This window comes from Tyto alba, unplaced genomic scaffold (assembly GCF_018691265.1).
Source record: "Tyto alba isolate M040663 unplaced genomic scaffold, T.alba_DEE_v4.0 Super-Scaffold_8, whole genome shotgun sequence".
NCBI lineage: Eukaryota > Metazoa > Chordata > Aves > Strigiformes > Tytonidae > Tyto > Tyto alba.
In genome coordinates, this window is record NW_024881329.1 from 2,047,604 (window position 1) to 2,070,268 (window position 22,665).

Below are 22,665 nucleotides of genomic sequence, written 5' to 3' on the forward strand. Positions count from 1 at the left end.
ACAAAAAGAAACAACAGTGTAAGTCTAGTGCTGTCTTGAGACTTGGATCTACTCTCTTAATGCCATAATCCACTAGCAACTAGTTCTGTTCTACAAACAAAGTGTCTCACAAAACATCATGCAAAAAGGACCAGGATGGAGGTAGAAACAGAGGGGTTTGAGTGATAGAAAGGAATCTCCTCAAAATGCAGCTAAGCTGTCAGAGCCCTATAGTCCCTAAAGAAAAGGGCTCTGCACCAATATTATTTTACAGGACTGTCCACCAATTTACATGGAATTTATGTTGTTTGCTTTTGCCATACTCTTCAATACATTGCTTCTCGCTCTTTGCCTATCAAAATTTGCTGGCCAGCCACACACAGAACCAAAGGGATTTTTGCATTAAACTAGCTACTTAATTTTAAGGATATAAAATGGTTGTTCCATGCAATAGAGGAAAATATAAAGCAACAAAAACCATCCTGAAGTACATAGTTTTACAGAAAATAAACTGCAGTCATATTTCATACAGCTATTGAAGAACAAAATCGCAGGTAGGTATTATTCTGGGTTTACAGTCTTATGATGGTAGAAAGTACATGCCCTGTATTCAGGAACTGGTTTGGATGGGGTTACATGACTAACCTGCAGAAGAGGTGACATCACAGGTTATAGTGCAGATGCTAACTGATCTCAGCACATCGACAGCATTTTAATCACCTACTACAGGGTCCCCGAATCTTTCCAGCAGGCAGCATTCAAGCTCTGCACAGACATCTGTAGGCAGAAATGCTGTTTCCCCCTTGTGCTATTGGACCTCCCCACAAAACTTAACAAAAACTTGAGACCATTGCAGAGAAAAGTCCAGTCACAGAAGAGACATTTACAAGCCTGCTCAGGCATTCCACTTTCTCAGCCTTTTTGGCACCTTGAAAATGAATGTACACTGAAAGATTATGACAGCCTACAAGAAATTTAGGAGGTTGTACAGCACCATCCTGAAACTGGGCTGTTAAACTGTCATAAACTGTAGTGGCTGTGAGCCTGTCCATGATATTATAAAGCCCAAGGTGAAAAAAATAAGACATTGTAATATTTTTATTTAGCTGTCTACTAACTCTCATCTGAAAACTACCTAATAGCTCTCTATTTAAGATTGACTTACATTACTGAATTTTCATGTGCAGGCATAAGGTTGCTGAATAGCTTGAAGGAAAATGAAACTTGGGAAAAATAAAAATCTCATATTGCCTACTATGCAAATACTATGAGCCTTCTCCAGTTATCATTATCAGCAAGTCAAGCCCAGTAAGCCAAAAATATCTGTGTAACCAGGAAGAGGAACCTATTCCATTAGGTAAAATTCAGAGATACATAATAAGCACGACATAGAATTAGCACGTGTGTCCCATCTGTCATCCGTAGGCAGCAGAACCCACTGCAACATACTCAATTACTTCATGAAGACTTTTCCGTGTATGCAATCCTTTACAACAGGTTATTCTTCATTATTCTGCAGTTCCATATGACAAGAGCCCCCAGCAAACCTCTTACAAACAACTAATAGGGATTTGAAGCTTCTCACTCTGACAGTAAAAGGCCATCATCCATAACATATACATAACTTTAAGACTTGGCCTATCCACAGTGTAACAGGGACACTCATCACCTTTGAGAAGCAAGGAAAGAGGACAATGGAACACAGAGATTCAGAACCTTGTAGTTTTGGGATAACACTTATTACTACAATTCTCTGAAAGGCATGATGTGTATCCCAGTAGCACCACTGTATATCATAAACACTATCCCACAAAGTAGCACAACAGATAGATATGTTTACAGTGCAAGGATACCATGCATCTTTTGACCTGGAAGGGCATCCAAATGCAAACAAATGTTACCAAATGGCAGATGGATACTGGCAAAACTCTTGCTAATAAAGCTGTACAGCATTGGCATAGCCCACATTTCAATTTGAAATGACAATAATGAAGTCACATCACTCTGCTGGTATTCTGAATCACCTCCCACTCTTGTCTTCAGTTCTATCTGCTCACTCTCACATGGATGTAATCACTGATGGATCATACAAAACCCTGAAGGACTAGACACATTCTTCTCGAAATACTGGAGTGTCATTTTCTTTCCAGAAAAAGACTAGAGATACAGTAAAAACATAATTTTTCAGTTTTACTATAGATGATATACATCAATTAAAGACAATGTAGAATCTTTTCCTAAAAGTGTAAAAACTTAAAGAGGATTCAAATTCCTTCCACATATAATGAAGTTATACTCTCATTTTCCACAGGGGTTTTATTTTTTCAATAAATACAATCTTAGGAAATAAATATCTCTCTGTTATAAACACTGAAAGATAAGAACTGTTTACTGTTGTTGAGACAGAAAAGCATATAAACTGGTACATCTGTCAGATTCAAATCATTGCACAAATAAACAGAATCATTAACAATTCTAAATATTATCTTCTTACTAAATGCATTTTCTGTACATATGAACTATGAAGTTGAAACAAATAATTTTAAAACCCCACAGCCCTATTATAAATATAATTTCTTCCTGTAGCTCTGTTTTTCTTATTTCAAGAATAATTATTATCTATCATAGCTGATATTGTGCCTAAAGGCTCAGGCAGTTCCTTTATATTCTACCTTGGTGACACCCTTCTCACTCCTTGCAACAAGTCATTAAGCTCCACAACTGTTTCCGCTCTTGTTCTCCTGGAAGTTCTTACCAGACATTTTGGTTTAATACCACAATAGGAGATCCCTCTACAAGTTATTTTCACATCAAAAGTTATGAGGAATGTATGAACGCACATAGTTACTAAGACTATTCAGTGCAACATGTATGAAGACAGGACTATCAATCAAACTCAAATAACTTCTTACTCGTTTAAGCTGCACAGCTATAACCAAAGCTTTGAATTTATTGTATATCAGACAAGAAAGTATTTCTCATCTGGAATCTGTCATCTAAATAGGAATACTCACCCTGCTGCAACTGCAGGAGGGATGACTAGTATGAGTTTAAGTTGTGCTTCACGCAGAGCTTCAGAAAGGTGAATAAGCAAGTGAATCAACTCCCTGAAATACAAATATATTGTTAGTGGGAAAGGCAGTAAAACTGGGACTACATATTGTCAAGAACAAGATAACAAGTAACAGTAGAAATAATTGAAAAGACGCGGCTGGCAAGAGAGCCAAACACAGTCTGTGGTGAATGACCGTAGTAGAAAAAAAAAAAAAAAAATTAGGAAGACTAATCTTTTACCCTTTTCCAAGACAAAGAACAGTGAACGGCTGGAGACAGTCTTAGTTTTATGGGAACTGGTGATCATCTTGGGGCTAAAATGTTTCCTAGTTTTATTTTAATCTAACTGTGCATTGTTAGCATGTAAAACCAGTATATCTTATCAGAGCAGATGACCTCATATTCAGTAAAAAGAATTGGATCAATAGAAGAACCAAACACTGTTCTGAGAAAAGCAGCTGTTGAATAAAGTCACCACTGTATTACTACATATGAGGTCTGAGAATTTGTAAAGATGCTTTCACAGCAAGATGTGCAATCTTCAAGGGATATTTCTGAGGCCTGTACTTAGAAACATTTCTGCTGCTGTTTTTTTTCCTGTATAAACAATCTTTTTGTTTATAGATTACTGTACAGCTACAAAATAAATGTTTGACAATGTCATATCTGGAAGAATCACCTTCCATATGCATCATTTAAAGAGTATCACAAAAGCTGATTTTCATACCCATATTCTAAACAATTTAAATAGAAAAAGAAACTCCAAAATTCCCATGTAAATTGATTTTGGTCTTCCTGATTTGAAGGGCAATGCTAATAGAAAATCCTTCAGGGAGAGACTGCAGAAATAAAAAAGTTTAATGCCTACTGTTATCTTAAGAGGAATCCAATATCACCTTAAATTTGCACTACAAATATGGTCCTTCTGTGTGCCTTCTCATTTTGCAGAACAAAGTCAATTTTCATATTTACCCACTGGCAGGATGGATCCACAAAGACAATCAGACAGATGATATTAGCACAGAATTGTAGATCTGCTCAGAGCTACTCTTAAACCTGAACCAAGTTGAAAGCAACTCCACAACCCATTCCAGTAGTGAAAAAGTGCTAAAGCAGGAAAGGCAGGATATATATAAGCAATGATCCAAGTTGTTTGCTCCACTTAAACTGGATTAGACCTGAAATCTCAGGAACAACTTTCGGTACTGTTATGCCTTTCAAGGCAGCATCATCCTAGAGAGATTCTTCTAAAATCATTTATCTTCCAATATAATTATCCATCACAGTAACAATGCCTGACTTGCACAATGTAGATACTAGTCAAAGGTAACCAAGTATTTTAATTTTCCCTGAAATGGCTTGATGACTGATGAAAACTTCCTAAGGACACTGCAAAAGCCACTACTCTCAAAATCCTGGCAAACAAACAAAGCTGGTTTTATCACTTTCCCAATACCATCAGTATTTTGTGCTTACAATTTGAGAGGTGGCTGTGCTGAACAGCTCTTGACAAAGCACTGGCACACCGCCACCTATACGTCTCTTCCAGGGGGAGACACAAGACTACAGGAATCAGCTTCTGATCTGTTTGCAGCATGTGCTTCTACCATTCTTGCTCTGGGAAAGTAACAGCTTTTCCTCCCATTTCCTTATCACATGCATCCCACATTAAGTGTCACTATTCAGACAAATCAATTACAGCAAAGAAGAATCCTTTTCTATAGGAATGCATTAAAAAATTACAACACTAAACTAAACAGACATTTATTGAATCCAACATACACATCACAACTCCCATGACATAATTTTAACAAAAATTATAATCAGTATTAAAACTAAACTAAGTCTTCTTTCCCCCTGATTTGTGTCTCAGGGCTGTTACCTTTTTAACTAATTATACCCAAACTGCAGTATGAGTGTCCCCTTTGTCAGATGTCAGAGATGCAACATACAAAATAAATTTTACCATTAAATAAGAATCAATTCTTCTGGCACTGAGATTATTCTACGCTGTTCATCAGCATGGATCTATTTTCTCTGCCTGGCTGCCTTTGTTAGCTGGAGGAACTTTGAGGCCTCTACACAATGCAAAATACTTGCTGACTTTAATTATTTAGAAGGTGAGGGGATAGAAGGAGGGGCAGACTAGGACAAAAGAAACTAACATAGATGCACAGCAAGATAACTTTCTCATTTTGAAACAGGGCTAACACCCTTGCTGCCACTCTGCATCTTCACCTATCTGTCTCAGCTCCTAAAATTTTGCTATTCAGATAGCACTGCTCTGAAGGATAAGAAGAAAAGCAGCTGGCACTATTTTGAACCAGGTGCAGTGAAGAAATAAATAATCGAGTGACTATTAAATCCAAAGTTTCCCCCTTTCTCAGCTACGTCAGACACTGGTGGTTAGCCAGCAGAGGTAAAAATGTACCCACAAAAGCAGTGATGCACCCACAAAAATTGACTGCACAAAGGCAGTCATATTTGAAAACTAGAAAGGCATACAGCGTTGAACCACAACCTACAACTGTAAACGAAGAACAGAGTTTTGTGGCCTGATAAAGGGGGACGAGTGCAGTTTAGATAGCTGGTTTCATTTTGTAGCTAGCAGACAAGACTCTAACTAAGACCAGGCTCCATCAAAACAGCCAGTTCTCCTTCCACCACCAAATCAAAGCAGTATAGCTCTGGCCAAAAAATAATTAGCTTCAACTTGGAGGAGGTCAGGAAGAAAATGGGTAGCTGGACAACTGCTGATTCTTGCTTAAGAAACCCAGATTAGCATCTACTCACTAACTGTCAAATCAGGTCTCTGGGCTCTGAAAATGTTCTAGCAAATCAGACAGGATTTAAGCTCACTTCCAGTTGTCAGCAAAGACAGACTATGTAAATCAAATGTGCACTCTGCCCCTCTCCCCCAAACAGCAATCGCAAAATGTTCATTTATCGTGCTATGAATCTTTACTGTGTCCCAACAGTGCTTTCCAGTGTTTTAAACAGAATACCCTCCCATATTACCACAGGTAATTTTGAAAGAAAAGCTATTGACATTTTAAACATTCTAATCAGGTGCTGGAAAGTAGGAATAGAATCAGTCTTCCTGAAAAGGCTACATTAAATATTTACCAGAGACTTGACTATTGTCAAATTTAACTTCAGAGCAGCTATTAAGACACTGGCAGCTTTAAGACTCTATCTTCAGCTAATTAAGGTCTACTTCATTCCTATTATTTCAAGCCTTCCATTATCACTACCATTTGGTAGGACAATTTTCCAAGTGTTCATGATTTCAAAGTATCTCGTCCCCTATAAAGTATGCAGGTCTCCAAATTTTCAACAACAAAGGTTTGAAGGGAGTTTGTTTTCTCCGAACTCCCTTTTTCCAGCATTGCTGGGACACCTTGTAGTAGAGCTTACTTCAGTGCACAAGAGTGGGCTGTAGGGGTCTTTGAAGAGCCTTGCAGAAGACACGTAAGGCTGTTACATCCTTCCCTTCAGCTACGTGATCCTTCAGAACTCTGCAACTTTCCAACTTAAACTACTTTTTTGCACAAGTTGGTAGTCAGTACTCCCTAAAATTTATGCCTTGTCAAGAAAATTGGACAGAATAAAGCTGTCTACTTCAGAAAGAAATTGCCCTTTTGTGCCATTTCATTGCCTAGTTAATACCAAGAAACTGGAGTGAATTATGGCAAATCTTTGATTAATAGATTAATTTTTCAGGGACTAACATGAAGGATAGAACTGCCAGAAGAGCTGTTTGCTCCTATAGTCCTACCAACATTAATAAGATGTCTGAAGGTCATCTTCTGCATGATACCAAGTGCCTGCAGCACGTAGTGACAAAAAAAAAAAGAAAAAAAAAAAATCACATTTTTCAGAATGATTCTGTGTGATGCCAGTGCCATCTGTCAGCTAAGGCCAGACTGATCAGAATAACGTGTGCACTTTTATGTATGCTGTGAGATTCTGCCAGGTACATTCATGCCTTTTTCACAACATGACCCAGGTCTCTGGAAGAAAAAAAAAAAAAAAAAAAACAAAACAAATAAACCCACATGTGAGATTAGCATGAGAGACATCATCCTATCTAGCTGTTAACTAAATAAGGAGAACCTTTGCTTGCTCTGTTACCTCAGTATTTTTGCTATGTACATTTCTAAACTTAAATGACACAGGATGAATAACTCGGAAAATTATATTGCAAAATCAGCCAATGAAGTTTTATCTAAAAGACAGTTATTTAATTAAGAAGCAGGTTTAAACTATAAGAAGCAAAAAATCATATTAGATTTGAATATTATCTGCATAGGATACATTGGTTGATTTCCTATGTGTTACAATAAAAGATGGGAAGCTGAATACTTTCTCACTGTGCAATGATTGTCAGCATGACAGGGGGCAGCATCAGTTAGATGCAGTCTCTTGTCTCACATTAAATTTGACCTCACTGTGATTTGTGTATCAATAATCCTATTCCCAGAATTCACAAGAAAGAAGTAGGCACCATTACTATACAGGATACTTTGAAGTATCCGTGTTAGATGTCTATAGGAGCCTGAACTGGTCAGTATAAACTCCCAAAAATGTAGGTACACACATATCAAGACAATTCAGCTTTTTCAAATAAAACAGGCATGTAAGACTTGAGACCCTACATGAGCAGCCAGAGACCAGGCTGCTTAGGACATCTAATGTGAAATCAGGCAGCTATATTTAGGCACATAATTCTATTATATAAAATTTATACTGTTGGTGAAATCAACATGTAAATGAATATGCAAACTAAAGCAGAAAAAATGAACTGACATAATTTAAGATTTTAGTCTGCTGAGCGTTACAGAGCAATTCCAACCCCAAACCAGAATGATTAGAAAATTTTTTGTTCTTGAAACCAAACAAAACCATATTTAGTTCTGCTTATGAAGATGTAAAACCGAAGATACACAGTGAGCCTGAACTCACAGAATTTCATGTCTTAAGTGGATGCCAGCAACATAACTTCTTAGCAACATTTCACCTCATCTGTAATGCCAGCTAGGATAAACAGGAAACTGAAGGCAATTCTTAGGTAACTCCTCAAGCCTTGCAGGAAAAATAGTCATTCATTACTAATGCTGAAGTGAGTACCCAAAAAAATCAACATTTTCTAGATACATGCAAAGGGATGGCAGAGAAGTGTCTAAATGTGCTTTATTTTAAAAATGCTCAGTGACAACAGGTTTTTAAGGAGCCTGGTCACAGGCAGTTATGGGTTACCGGAGATTTACACAGAGCTAACACTGTTACTCTGTTATATGGAGATATTTACAAAATTTAACTGTCACAAGGTCTTTAGGTAATTCAGTGTTTCAAGTCCCAACATCGAGACCATGTGTTATGAAGATGTCATCATGCCTCTTTAATCCAACCAAAATTCATGTTCAACTATGGAAAAAAAAAAAAGGTATCTCATGGGGACACTTGCTCAGCTGAGGTCTACTGAAAAGAGAGCTTCAGCTGCAATTAAGCCAGCTTTCTGATATATGAAGTAATGTTTAAATCCGAACGCAATTTATTAAGTGTGTGAGGATGCTAATTTGCAGGTTTTCAGATTCCCTTGCAAACTCAACTGCCTCAAGAAATATTGGTGCACCCTGATAAGAATTATCACTGAACATTGCCTTTAGAGAGTGGATGCTGATTTCACAGCTGAAACATCATATCAAGCACAAATGTCCCATAAGCAAATCCCACTCTCTAGTCATTTTAAATTTGGTAAAGAAACCTATGCTATATTAAGTGTTCCTGCACCACTACAGTAGTGCACTGTATGGGATCATGGATATTTTCTATAACACTATCAAAAAAACAACAGGAATAATTTCCGCAGCTCTCCCCTCAAGACGGATACACAAAAGGATGCACTACAATAACTGAGTGTCATTTTAATATTTATTAATTTAATAGTTAGGTATCCACTTACTTCATGTCTTGAAAAATGAAAATCATGATTCTAAGTTAAATATTTTTTACTTAGATCCACATCACGGCTCTGCCATTTCATAAGACAAGCTGGCAGCTGCAGCATATCCCCAGATACTTTTATGCACCTGCGTTGAGTCTTAATAACCTGCTGCTAACTGCTTATGTGAGATTATTCCTTGCATTTCAGAAAAAAAACATCCAATTCTTTTCTATTCTTTTTAAACTAAAACATGTTCACACTAAGTAATAGGAATAAATTGTATTATCATTGTCTCTGCATTGTCAGACAGCTCTGGAAGTAATTTAAAGGCAGACTACCTGTTCCTTGGACCATCATGATGATTTTTTGTTCCCTCACCTAGAACTAAGTTAAACTACTTTCAGGTGTTTGACCTTGAAGGATCAGAATCAGGAAAGCCCACACTATGTACCTAACAGTGAATTACCAATGCTTTATACAGAGCATCCACAATTGCTGTTCTGTGAACACTTCCCATCTCGGAAGGATTAGGGGCCATCCCTATGTGTCGACACCTACCTGTCAGCTGACCCCCACTCTTCCAAGGTGGAGAACAGGCTTTCCTACTGGTGTTTGTCACCCTGGAAAGATACAACCTGCCAAGGACGATCAGGTCCGACTCGTGTTACAACACTGCCACTCTGCGGGCTCCGGAGGTCACAGGGGCTGCTCCAAGCCTTTTCTGGCAGGGACCGTGCATGCGTGCCCATTTATCAGCAATAACTCTGCTCTGCTTTTCAAAAGGAAATTAACAGATCCCAAAGTAACAGCACACAATGTGCAAGGTGCTAAGTTCACTTAATTCTGCCCCTTAAGATCTGTTCAATGCACCTGTTCACTCCAAAAATCATTGATAGGAAAAAACCGCGGGGCAGTGGATAGCCTAGCCACTCAGTTTTAGAGCAAGTGATAGACAAATGACTTAATCTCAAAATTAAGACACTGGTCCCATAACTTATAAGCATCATGAGAAAAAATTTTAATGTGATGATGTGCTTCTATTTTCGCAGAACAACTGTTGCTCCGCACACAAGCCTAACTTCAGCTTGCTGACTAGATCAGCCTTACTCAGAATGTGTCTCTCAGGAGACAAGCCCAACACCAGGCATTTTGCAACTTAAACACCCTAACCATTTCTAGAGGAGGTGCAATAAAGGGAAGCAAAAAAACCCAACAAACCACAGATGAGTTTACAATCCAGCACTTAAATCAAAACTGGTCTTGAAGAAGAGGAAAATCTGCAGTTTGTAACTTTTGTTTCTACTTTTCTTTTTCTGCCAAACATCATCGTTCACATTTTTAGTTAGGATAATCCTAAAGTCTTGTTCACAGGTGGCCACATAGGATCAAACATTACTGACTCAGAGCAAAGGAGGCAGTTACCATTCTACTCTATGAGAATAATAACCCTTTCCTTCTCTGAAGTTATGAAAAATACTTCCAACTCCTTCTATCAATAACAGACAGACAGTCCACATGTAAGTGGTGCTTCTATACTTTACCTAAATAACATTCAGGTACTGAAGGCTAAAGCAACCACACAGCAGTTACCTCCTCTAGTACAAACAGATCTTATCACACAAGATGGGACCAGGAATGCTGTTTTGAACCAGCATTACTCCTGGCAAAGAGTAACATTTTTACCATGCCACCAGTAAACTCACCCTGGAGCAAATAAAAAGCATGCTTTGTTCACGTGTGTCGTTTGCAATACACTCTGATGGCAGTGTGCCTAAATTGGTCTTCAGTGAAACCTTTTTCAGTGAGTAAAATTAGAGTAATACAGTCTGCCTTACAGTCATGTAAATTAACTAACAGGAAAAGCATCAATTTTACTGAAATACAGTAAGCACAGTAAGTAAACTGACCACTACACCCAATCTCTGGCTGGTAGTTACTAATTGCTTAAATCACCTCGATGGCCCTTTTATTAAGACACTGCAATAAGGTCAGAGCTCAGTATAGAGACTGACTCTTAGGAACAACCCGATAAATTACCTAATTATGAACAAGAGCATCTATCTTAAGGATTATTCATTCCAGTGCAGATGGTGCAGCCCCTGACAAGGCAACAAAGGTTCTGCAATTTCAATTCTTGTTCCCAAGTGTTGATTTTACAGGAAAAAGATAGGACTCTGTTAATAGCACGCTCAGATCCAAAAGCAACTATTATATGCCATCAGACAACATTTGCCCTAAGAAGAATAACCTGAAATAACCACTTTTGAAAGGTTGAAGTCTTCCATAATGAAGTCTGCATTCTGCAGAGCTTTCTTTCAAGCTGTTTTCCCCCAGACATATTAGGCAATAGAGAGCTGGTAGGAATATTGTGCTTTAGGGAATGGATGACTGAATTTCCTGAGGAAACTAAAACAAAATCTTCAGATTGCTGCACTGAATCATTCATTTCCTCACATTCTGCCTTTTCCTCCTGAAGCAGCAGTTTGGAGCTTGCCTTACCTTGACTCTGTCCAAGGTGTTAAGACAGCCAAGGGGCTTTTGCTCAAGGAAAACAGATTAGAATGTCAGAAACCAGCTTAATATAGATAAGTTTTAGCAGCTACAATAAATGCAGACTCACTGAAACTTCATAGCGGAGCTACCAAGAGATAGATCAACTATTCCAAAGTTTAAAATATACTGTGCTTGCAAGAACTGGAACCCAGTTTCTCCCTAGATTTACTCCAGGTTGGGGATTTTGGTTTTAGTTCCAGTATGTCCAGAAGATCTCTAGAGAAAGGTTTGAAAGGTTTCCTAATCAACTCAAATATGGTGGTCTTGAAAGCATCACACGCTTCCAAGCTTTACCCAGTAACCCAAACCAATCAGTTTTATAATAAAGGCCAGTGCCAACATCTGAGCAACTGAGGTACCCTCTTCACCCTTACACAACAGTAACATCTTGCAGAACTCGAGTATGAAAGGCTAATGTGGCCTGCTAGGTCCATAATGAAGATTATTATGTAATCTTTGAGCTCATGCAGAGTTGAATAGACTCTTCTACTTCATTCTAAGCGGAACAATCTTCAGTTGTCCCAGAATGAAGTGTATTTATTTATAATGACAAATTCAAATCAACTTGAACAAATTAAAAAGATGCTTTAAAAGAACCAATTTTTAGGAATTGCATCCTAGAGACTTATACTCACGTTTGCTTTTGATTTCCCAGCTGACTCCAAACTTCAACTACAAAGCCGTCAAAATTTTCAGTCTAAATAAAGGGAATTGACAACAATATACAGTTAATCACCATGCTTCTTCATTAGGCTTGTATCAGAGATGATAATACAGTATCAAAGCACACAATTACTTTAATTTTTCTTGTACTATTATAGATTGAACATGATTTGTGTTCTTATACCAGCTTTGCCTTTAACGCTGCATTTCACAAGGAAGTCAGAGACACCCAAATTATTTAACAAATATGCAAAAGTTAAAAACCTCTGTTAGTTATCCATGACTTCTACTCTTACAGGATAAACCAGTATCAGGGAAAACTCAGCCATTAATGAAAGACAGCAGTTAATCAAATAATTTGACACACTTTTACATGTATAATGGGAAAAAACTCATGAGCTCTTGAGTCTAAAGATGTAAATACTAACTTGGCATAGGCACGATTCCAACCATCTCCCACAGTCTCACATATGATAATTGTTCAACATGATCAGTGACACTGTTGTATTTGAGCATCCTTTCCTTAAGAGGCCAACTGTTACTGAGGACCTAAAACTGATTATCAGCCACAAATTTTAAGAACCTATTCAGTTTACTTCTACACCCATACTCCTCTAGAGCACATTAAGATTTTTTTACATTGTGTAGCAAGTGAGAAAACTTATCCTGACAATAATTAAGTAGGCTGTCATGAATCAACCACTGAAGCTACCTGACTTTTGGGTGCAACTTGTCTAGTCATACACCTGCATAGTTCTAAAGCCATCTGGGCAGCTAAGGGGCTGCCCAGAAAACCTGAGCAAACAGTAACCATTCTTTAAAGGGAATTGTCTTCTCTTCTCCCCACCTTATTAATATTTTAAGGAAACCGGTTTATCAGACTTAAGCAAAACTGTACAGTAACAGATCCAGTGAGTTATTCTTGGTATTAAAAGTGACTCATTAGCTCTAGCACACTGAGCCTGAATGTACTCCTGTAACACACAAACCAGCACTCATTGCACCAGTAACCCTTTTTCAGCCTATCAGAAAACACCACTAACCAGTTTAGACCCTGCTTAATAGTTTTATTTTTTTAATGGAAATTTAGAAGAAAGGAGTCTGGTCACTAGGCAATGTCCATGAGAAGTTTCTCAGGTATCCACTACTGCCTCTGCCTCATTCAGTCTGGCAGCTGTTTGGAACAGGTTTTGTCAATCACAATTTATAGCAGGCAAAAGTGCCTTGTGCAGCTGCCAACAGTAACTTAACAAGGTTATGTTGATCAGACTTATGTAGTCTCATTTTAGACTTGTAGTTAACGATATTTAAATGTTGTGGTACTTTGTATTTACAGGAATTGGACACATAATAAGACACGCAATTAAGAAACCTGCCTCATTATTGTTTTGAGCGGAACTTTATCTTGTAGAATATAAAACTACCAGAAATGAGAAAACACCCATTACAAAAGGGATGAAATACCATCTCACACTGTGCTATAGGCATTAGCAGAAAGTCTTTTTACCTTGGCTAGCAGAACCATGTTCTTGGAAAGCTCCTCTATCTCATCCTCACTGCCAAAAATACTCTCGAAGTCCTGGTAAGTCCAGCCATCAAACAAAATTCGAGGCACTATCAAGCAAAGTTGTCAATCAGTAGTGAGAATTAAAAATTTATTATCTACACTGGAGTATTTCTGCAGAAACAGAATACAGCGGATACAAGCAGAGATGCCACAAAACATCATGTCCCATGACACAGATCTTTGCTCTTTCACTCTGACTGTTAGCAGCACAGATGAATTGACACTGCAGAACATTCTTCGTTTTATGTTTAGTTAAAGGTCAGAACTGATGCAAGTTTTAAGAAAAGATACCTTCACTTGATTGAACTATCTTTACTGAAGTATCACTTAGGGCCCCAAGTAGAGTCTTAAAAGAACACCAACATGAAACAGCAGTCTTTCTGGAAGTTGTGCATGTCTTCTACCAAAAGAACTAGTTAGAAAAGTTCACCTCAAACTCCAATTTACTCTTTTGTACACAGCCCTACATTACTTCACTCTTCTACTCATCTCAAAGCCCTATGATAAATTTTTATTTTGGAAAACATGGGCACTTAAGCTTACATCATTTATCTTTCTAACAACACAAAACATTAAAAACATGGTCAGACAACAATCAGGAAAGCTGCTGTTGGAACAGGCAATGATCATGCATGCTGGAAAAGCCAACAACTCATACAGAGCTGGGGCTAAGTCCTTCCTAACCACCAAGGATGTAAAAGGGTATTTTAGAAGAGTCTAGAGAGATTTCAAAGGCTTTATCATCTGGCAGCTGAAGTAATTTAAAATATCTCACCTGAGCATTCAATTTTTCTTATGCATTTCAAGTTTCATACTCCCTCCTGAATCAAGAAGGGTTTCACAGTTCCACAAAATTCTAGCTATAGACAAATTTAAGATGTCTATAGCAATGTTTGCCATTTTTCCTGAAGTGACACATCGTGGCACATCCCTTGAGTTCCCAACTTTAAGAGGAGAAGAGCCTAAGAACTTTGCTACTATCATGCAGAAAAGTCTGACTGACTCAGATTTTGATTTTTTTTTTTTCTTTTTAACTAAGAAGAACCCCTGAGCAAAAAGTTTTAAAGCTCCTCCCCCAGGTAAGTATGTACTGTTATATACAAAGTACTCCTCCAGAGAGGGCCCTGTGACCCGGGGTTTATCCAGGGAAAAGAAGTTAAGGCAAAATATTAGGGCACCAACAGGATCAACATTTCAGTTACTTAACTATCTATAGCTAATGGCTTTTATTTTTCTTATCAGACCTCTACCGTCATACAATGATGCTAAGGTAACCTCCCTTTCTCCCATATACACCTGGAACAAAGCCTGCTTTTGCTCCGCTAGCAGTTAAAGGTGACAAAAAAGAAACATAAAACAGAAGCTCACCTATTTTGATGTTTTTGGAGGTTTTTCTGACATCTTTCATCCAGCCTGTCAAACAGTATCAAGTAAGAGAACAACTGTTAAAATATAAATGATGTTGACAGTGACAACATATTTTCAAACATTCTTCAAATAATGTAGTATAATTTCATTATATCTACATTCCTGCCACAGACTCCTAGTTCATAACCAACACAGACGAAACATCCTCTGATGCACAGAATCTGAAGCTACTTCCCTCCACCACAGCGTAACTAGCATTTACTAAATCCTTATAATAGTCCCTATTCAACCCCTCCCAGCTGCTTACAGTTCTGCCTCATCATGGAAACTATCTTGCTGCCTACTCAGAACAACACTTCTGTAGTCACCTAGAATCACCTGGGGGGAATATTTTTAAGATGGTACTTTCAAGTGTCCCATCCATTTCTCTTGGTAATCACTGTACTAAAACTAATTTATTAGTAGGTACCAACAGGGTAAGAATTATAGCTGTTTCAAATGACATTCCACATTCAATCAAGTTCAAAACCATAAACTACTGAGTTATTATTTAAGAACATACTAGCCAAAATCTGAACTTGCTGCCAGCTTCTCGACAGTGAAGGAAAAAATTCTCTGCAGACTGAATTTATCCTCCATTTTCAAAACAAATTCACCCAGAGGTTTTTGCAAAGGGAAAAAAAAAACACAACTGGTAAACAACTGCACAATGCAACATCAAAGACTGTTTCTGTCTGTACAGATTCTTTGTTCCTTTTTTTAAGAGGGCCTTTGTAGACAGCCTGGTGAAAGAACCAATCTTTCTACTTATTCTTTGGACAGATAAACTATGTACACACACATGCAAGCAGGTGGGGACAGAAGGAAGTTGAAGAAAACTCCCCCAAAACTGGAATGGATCAAAGTACTTCACCATGAGACAGAGCCAGAAAAACCCACATGCATATATTGCCAAAGCTACCTGGTCTGCAACAAGACCAGTAATCTTAATTGAAATGCATATTCAAAGAAAAAGAAAGTAACACCTTTATCAGCATCATGGAGCCCAGTGAACTGGAACCTTTCCTTCCCTCTCCTCTTCACTTGTAACCAGACTGGAGAGATTAGTGTAAATTTGTTTCCAAATATTTTAGCAATGTCATAGCCATGGCTATTCCACTTGCAAAACAAAGGAGAAAAAAAAAAAAAAAAAAGTGAGAAGCTCAGAAGTAAGATATACAGTTCACTTTACTTGTGAGTAATACACATTCTTTAACACAAATGTAATCATCTGCTAGATCTCCATTTGTTAGTTTGAAGAAACCTTCCAGGACATTATTTTTATTTAAATAAGAAAGTACTCAGGGAACTCCAATAGCTACATGAAAGGAAATCTTCAAATGGTGCAAATACACCTGAACTACAGGAATTTGCATGTAGATTCCAACACAGTTTTGAATTTACAGACTCTACATTTATGTTCAAGAGAACCAGAGAAAGGTGAAAATTTATAGGGCACCTATTTCTCTTTTGAGCAGTGTAAGACTTAAACAAGTGAACAGCATCCTCTGTATAAAAGGAAGAAACATTTATTATTCATGAAAGGATACTCTGTATAATAGTAAGACTGACTTTACTGCAACTTCACATGGCTCATCAAGGACAAGAGAATGCTATAATCTCTGTTTTACCAGTGAGGCAAAAAACCAGTATGACCCAGACATCCTCGAAGAGGTCAGTGGGAGAACATGGGTTTGAGACCACCTAAATCCCAAACCAGCTCTCAAATAATCCTCTGGCTATTTGACTGTATTTGACCAGAAGTTCCCATTATTATAAAAATGTTTTTAAGGCAGGGATGCAAGATTGCAGATTAGCACAGTCCACTGCGTATTCATTCAAAGCACCAATTTTATTAATGTTATTAACTTACGGGAGTAATATATCCCAGAACATCTCCTGAGAAATGTCTTTCCTTCATCTTCTTGGAGCAATAACTTCTGTGTTCCAGTACAATATCCTTTGACTTTGGATCCACAACTACCAGTCCCCGGTCATGCACGTCTTTATCAGAATGCAGTGTCTGCTGGGAGAAGACAGTTTTTAGAACCAGATATAGAAAGCAGTCATTTTCAATAACAACAGACTTCAAAAAGAAAAAAACTAAAAATCACATCATTAAAATCTGAGCACTCCTTTTAAATGATGCAGAGCAGTTTGATTTAAAACTGAAACAGGAAAATGCTCAGAAATTATCCGTCATCATCAGTGAACTTACTTTGTTTGCAAAGTAAAAAGCATATAAACAAACAAACAAACAAAAACAAACAAAAAACAAGACGTGACAAGATTAAAGAACATCATTCACCATAGCTGATGGTGCACTGCTCTCCAGTCAATGCTTTCTGGCATGATACCCACAAAATGATAAAAAGGGGTTAGGAGTTCTCAACTAAGAATCTGAAGATGACTTTAAAACTTGACGTATTTTAGACCAAGTATGCTGCGTTGTGGTTACTGATGGCCAAGGTTCTGAACACCTTTCCTTAAGGAAGATCTGCTTCAATTAAAACAGCACAGATAGTTTTACCAGAGAAACACAGAGTGAAAAGGCCTAATAAAGTGTGCATGGTGACTATACAGAAACCATTTATTGATTCAGTGTAAGGACTTGAGGGATAAGGCCTGTCTTAACACTTTGTATTATCCTTACTACCTGGCAGACTAGATTTCCTTCCTGGTAAATGTTGAGCAAGCAAGTAATGCAAACAATGAGAGATGTATCTGCATAATGAAGGATTAACTATACTTATAATTCAAGGGAGAGGGTTTTGAACATGTCTACTCTTTATCCAATATGCTTAGCAACACTAAGTAGATATACTTGGTATATGCACTGATACACTTCCTCTCCGTACACACCCCTTCTCTTGTGCTGCTGTGCCTTCTTGCAGTTTTGAAAGAAAACAGGTAGGAAACAAGAACATGCTCAGCAAGTTAAGGAAGACTTCAGCATGTTGGCTCCGCTCGCTCAGATTGCTATGGGCCTCTGAATCATTTCTGCCTGGAAAGGAACTTCTGGTTAGAAGGCTCTTCAAACTCTCCTATCGGGATACAACCTTCCCACCGGCAAGGCTGAGAACACCGTCCTTTCTACCAGTAGTGATCTGGTGCTCCTGGCCCAAATTACTGCTCCCATGCCCCTTTCCAAAGTGATGGAAGTATGCCTCCTTTAGCTATGCATGTGGGGACAAAAACTTCCTGCTTCTGCAGCTTGCATGGGGGATAAAGCTCCAGAAGCCTACATCATATTGGTTGAAGGAGTGAACCATTTCTGACACTCACGAAAGCTGAAGGACAGTTTCAGGCAGCCTTATTTGTGAGCATAAGCTCCAATGGAAATGCATGGTTGCTTTTAACACTGTTTTGGCAGAATGAGAGTCCATCTACCAAAGTTCAATTAGTTCACTGCACATGTTAGAGAAGATGAGCATTTCACTTATTTTTTTACCTTTTCTTCCAGTCTTTTTGTAGCACCTTTCTTTGCATCTGTTTTTGACAGGGTACCTTCAGCTAGCCAGCAAATCACTGGTAAGAGAAAGTGAAGTACAGAGAAGCCTCATGGTGTTTTTCCCCACGTTGAGTTTCTCCTGTCTGGAAAACATAAGGGCTCAAATCTGTGTGAACAGAAGAATATAACAGTTTAATTCACTATTCTTGTCTAAGAAAAGTCAAGCAATGGTTTTATCTTCTGCCCTCTAGAATCAGACTTATTAAGGCAGTACTGTTTTAATACTGGCAGCAAAACAGCAAAGTATTTTAAGAGATTCCTAGGCGCAAACTTTTTTTTTTTCCCATTGTTTTAGTATGTGTATCACAGAGAAAGTAGGTTGGACACTTGCAGCTTCCCTTTCAAAGAACCCCTGATGAAGTATAACAGTTTACAGCTGACAAAGATAAATATCTGCTGCCCAGAACAATTATAGTACCTACTGCCTAACCCAGTCAGCAAGTCACAAATTAAGAGACAGAAGGAATTATAGTTATATGCTTATAGTTATGTGCTTTTACTCTTAACAGGTGAGAACTTTGCTTTCAGTTCCTTGCCAAGTCAGTGATATGCACAGAATTGAAAAAAAATAGGGGTCCTTTTGATCTAGAAGAATGACTGACAATTTGTCCTAGCTCCAGATAAAAGAATTAATGGAGAACAATTATGTTCAGTGCTATTTACCTATCATACCTTAGTTGTCAGAGGAAAGACTTTACAAAAAAATTTCAAATACAGACAGAGCTTGTTTTTCAACCTCTCCCCATTAATGAGTCTCACTGGTTTTCTAGCCTAGTACCCAGAAGTGGATAAGAAGAAAACAGAAAAAAATGTTTAGCATTAGGGGAACCAGGGCCAAAGGAGGTAGAATACCAGAATGAAGAAAAGTAACCTGTTACTAATTCTGGAAGTCCAAAGTATCAAACTGGGACTAGCTTTTATCTACAACAAACTAGATGTGTATCAGGCTGCTTCTCATAATTACAACATCCTCATGGAGAAGGAAAATAGTTACCTTTCCCACAATTTTCTGAAGTTTTCTCAAACTTAAAAAATTCCCATGCTTCCTGTATTACTCTAACGAATTAACATCTCTACCACCCACTTTAAAAGACTTAGAAGCTCATTTCAAGTTCTATCTATGACACTTGTTGTTCTGTTGGCACCGACAATAAGTGATGCTCAAAGTTTGAGTATTTTCTTTCTGTACAAAACATCAGGGGAAGGATCCCACATCAGCAGATTGAGGACTCTAAAGGAGTTCTGTGGCAACGATATGGTGGCGGAAGGAACCTTGAAGGTTAAATGGAAGTGTAGTCAATGAAACCGCAGCTATTTGAGGCCAACAGTGGTAATGCAGAGAGGAGATCAACAACCCAATAAACTTAAGCATGTTTGGATGTGGCTGGCTTAGAAGTGAGGTTTTAAAAAGCAGATATTTATTGCAGGAAAAGAGAGAAGTATGTGATTACAGAACAAAGCAGAAGGATGATAGCAACAGAAGTGCTTGAAAAACCAATGCTGGTAGCACCAAAGAACATAAAGAATCAAAAATCTCATGTATAAAATGATTTGAAGGCTTTAGTCAAGCCTTATAAAGACTGCAAAATAAAAGCAGAAAGCATTCTAATACTTCTTGGGTCCAGAGGGTGGGGTAAAAGCTGAATTGCTATAACATTTAAAAGTCACCATTAATAGTTAAGGTGTTATGCTTCTACTTTGACTTCAAGGTCACTGGTTTTCCACATCCTAAAAAATTAGGCAAAACAGGTTGCTCTTGATAGCATCTACTCTGTTCTGTCTAGGTTGGCAGGATCTATAAACTACTGCAGAGAGGAATAATTGAGAGCCAGAGTAGTCAATACAAGTCTTAACTATTTGGACAGGATATCAATTCTTCCAGAAACTGCTATTTATTGATTGGAAGGTGTTTGATTTCACTTTCAGAAACAATTAGCAACAGTATCCACTTCACTGAAGTTAACATTTAACAGCTGAAGAACAGAAGTTTAAAAAACAATCACTGAACTCTAATTAGACATCAAAATGGACTCATTTCCTTGACATGATCATATCTATTCGCCAATTATTGTTAAGTCAACATCCTCTCCTCGATCTGTAGGAAGCACTGAGCCTCTGGCAAAATGGTTTCTGCCAGTGACAGTCCAATATTGACTCTTGGTTGGAACCTTAGTTTAATAATTTGTTCTCTAACAACATGAATTAAATGAACATTGAGTAGAAAACATCGCTCCATGAAGATGAGTTAGTTAAACTTTAAACACTCTTTATGGAAACTATAAACATGAATTTTGCAAGCTTTACAGAAACTAGATCCCCATCAAGTTTTTCTTCTGCAAGCCTGCCTTCATCGTTGTTTGGTTCTCCTCAAACTAACTAAACTGAGTAGAACTGCACGAGACCAGCAGTCGTCTATTTCCTGTATCACTGCAAAAAGCAAGCAAAATTGAAGATTGACTCCATTTGTGTCCTTGTTCAACTGATACTATAGCAAATTTAAGGTTTAAAATATCTTTTGACAAACTGAGCTAAAGCCCAGGTTTCTCTCTGAAGCCAGGTCACAAATGCTGCTTAACCTGAGTCACTGTACAAGATAACATACTTTTAGTCAGCTGTCTTAAATGCATCTTTATTTTTAAAATAGAGAAAAGCTGCCATAGATTTAGGCAGCCCAAAAGAAGCAACCGAAGAAACTAAATAATCCTGGAGGCTGGCACAGTGACTACTGGAAATCAGAGTTAATGCTTACACTTTGTTTCTAAAGAAGAAAATAGATTCTAACCAGTGCTGCAGAATGAACCTGCATCGCCTCGTAAAGGAAGTGCGGGAAGCACTGTGTTGACGTGTTTTGTTTTGTTTTGTTTTTTAATTAAATCGACAAAAGCTAGATTCAGGAGCGAAAAGAGTGACAACAAACCCGTTCCTAAACTGTGTAAAGCATTACTTCCTTTCCTCTGGCAAGGCGCTCTCCTGCGACAGCGGGAGCTGCCTCCCGTACCCGTCCGTCTCCAGAGACACCGGAGCTTTCCCCTCAGCGATCCGCCACTGCCGGCGCCCGGCTCCCTCAGGGCCGGCTCCCTCAGGGCCGGCTCCCGCCACTGCCGGCGCCCAGCTCCCTCACGGCCGGCTCCCGCCGCGGCCTGCTCCCCGCGGCGCCGCCCCTGCCGCCCCCCGCCCCTCCGGAGCGCAGCCCCACGCCCGCCCCGCCTCTTCCTTCCTTCCTTCTTTCTTTCCTTCCTCCGCTCCCTCCCGCCCCGCCGCCGCCGCCAGCACCTACCGCCCGCCGCCGCCGCGGGTGTGGGGGCGGCCCGGCCCGGCGGTGGCGGGAGCTGCCGGCGCCAACATGGCGGCGGGGCCGCGGCTGCGGCTCGGGGCCGGCCCGCGGGGCAGCGGCCGCTCGCCAGCGCCCGCGGAAAGCGAACGTTCGTCGCGGCCGTAACTTGGCGAGACCTTTGGTTTACTCCAAGCTTCACTCCAAGCCGTGGCAAATAAAGGGGGGAAGCGGGGAGCTCGGGCTGAAGGACGTGCGCAATGGCAGCACGGGCAGGGCTGCAGAGCCAGGCAGGCAGTGTTGCTAACTCCAGGGGTGCAGAAAGGAGGGGTCCGATCTCAGATGGCACTTCGTAGGCTTTAAAATAAAAGTTTGTGTTTTAAACGGAGATTTCTGTTATCTTCTGGCCTTCTACAGTTTGTGTTTTTACATACAACGTAGCTGTGCTGCTGCTATTTTTACTGCAGTGGAAGTTTTGATGTAACGCAGTTATTTCATGGGCTGCTTGCGGACACTAAGTACCATAGCAAAACGCTTGATAAAAATGGCTGTGCTACGTCGCCAGGTAGTAGCAAGCCTGGTTTATGCTGGCAGTGTGCTTCCCACCAGGAGACTTTCCGTGACCTCCTTTCTGTGTCGGTTACAGCTTGGCGTGACCTCCCTGAAGCTGAGGTTACCTTATTTTCTCCTGACCTGTCCTCCTCTTCCATTCC

General features: G+C 39.1%; 1 protein-coding gene across 1 annotated transcript in view; it reads right to left on the reverse strand.

Moving 5' to 3' along the window:
• CHID1 (chitinase domain containing 1) overlaps positions 1–21,990 on the reverse strand; it is a 122,076-nt gene extending 100,086 nt beyond the window's left edge. Inside the window, 9 exon segments of the mRNA XM_042785517.1 lie at positions 2,994–3,086; positions 12,169–12,230; positions 13,704–13,810; positions 15,132–15,176; positions 16,157–16,289; positions 17,044–17,193; positions 18,622–18,699; positions 18,701–18,787; positions 21,959–21,990. Coding sequence (XP_042641451.1) covers positions 2,994–3,086; positions 12,169–12,230; positions 13,704–13,810; positions 15,132–15,176; positions 16,157–16,289; positions 17,044–17,193; positions 18,622–18,699; positions 18,701–18,775 — 743 coding nt within the window. The 5' untranslated portion in view covers positions 18,776–18,787; positions 21,959–21,990.
• Positions 21,991–22,665: the final 675 nt, after the last annotated feature.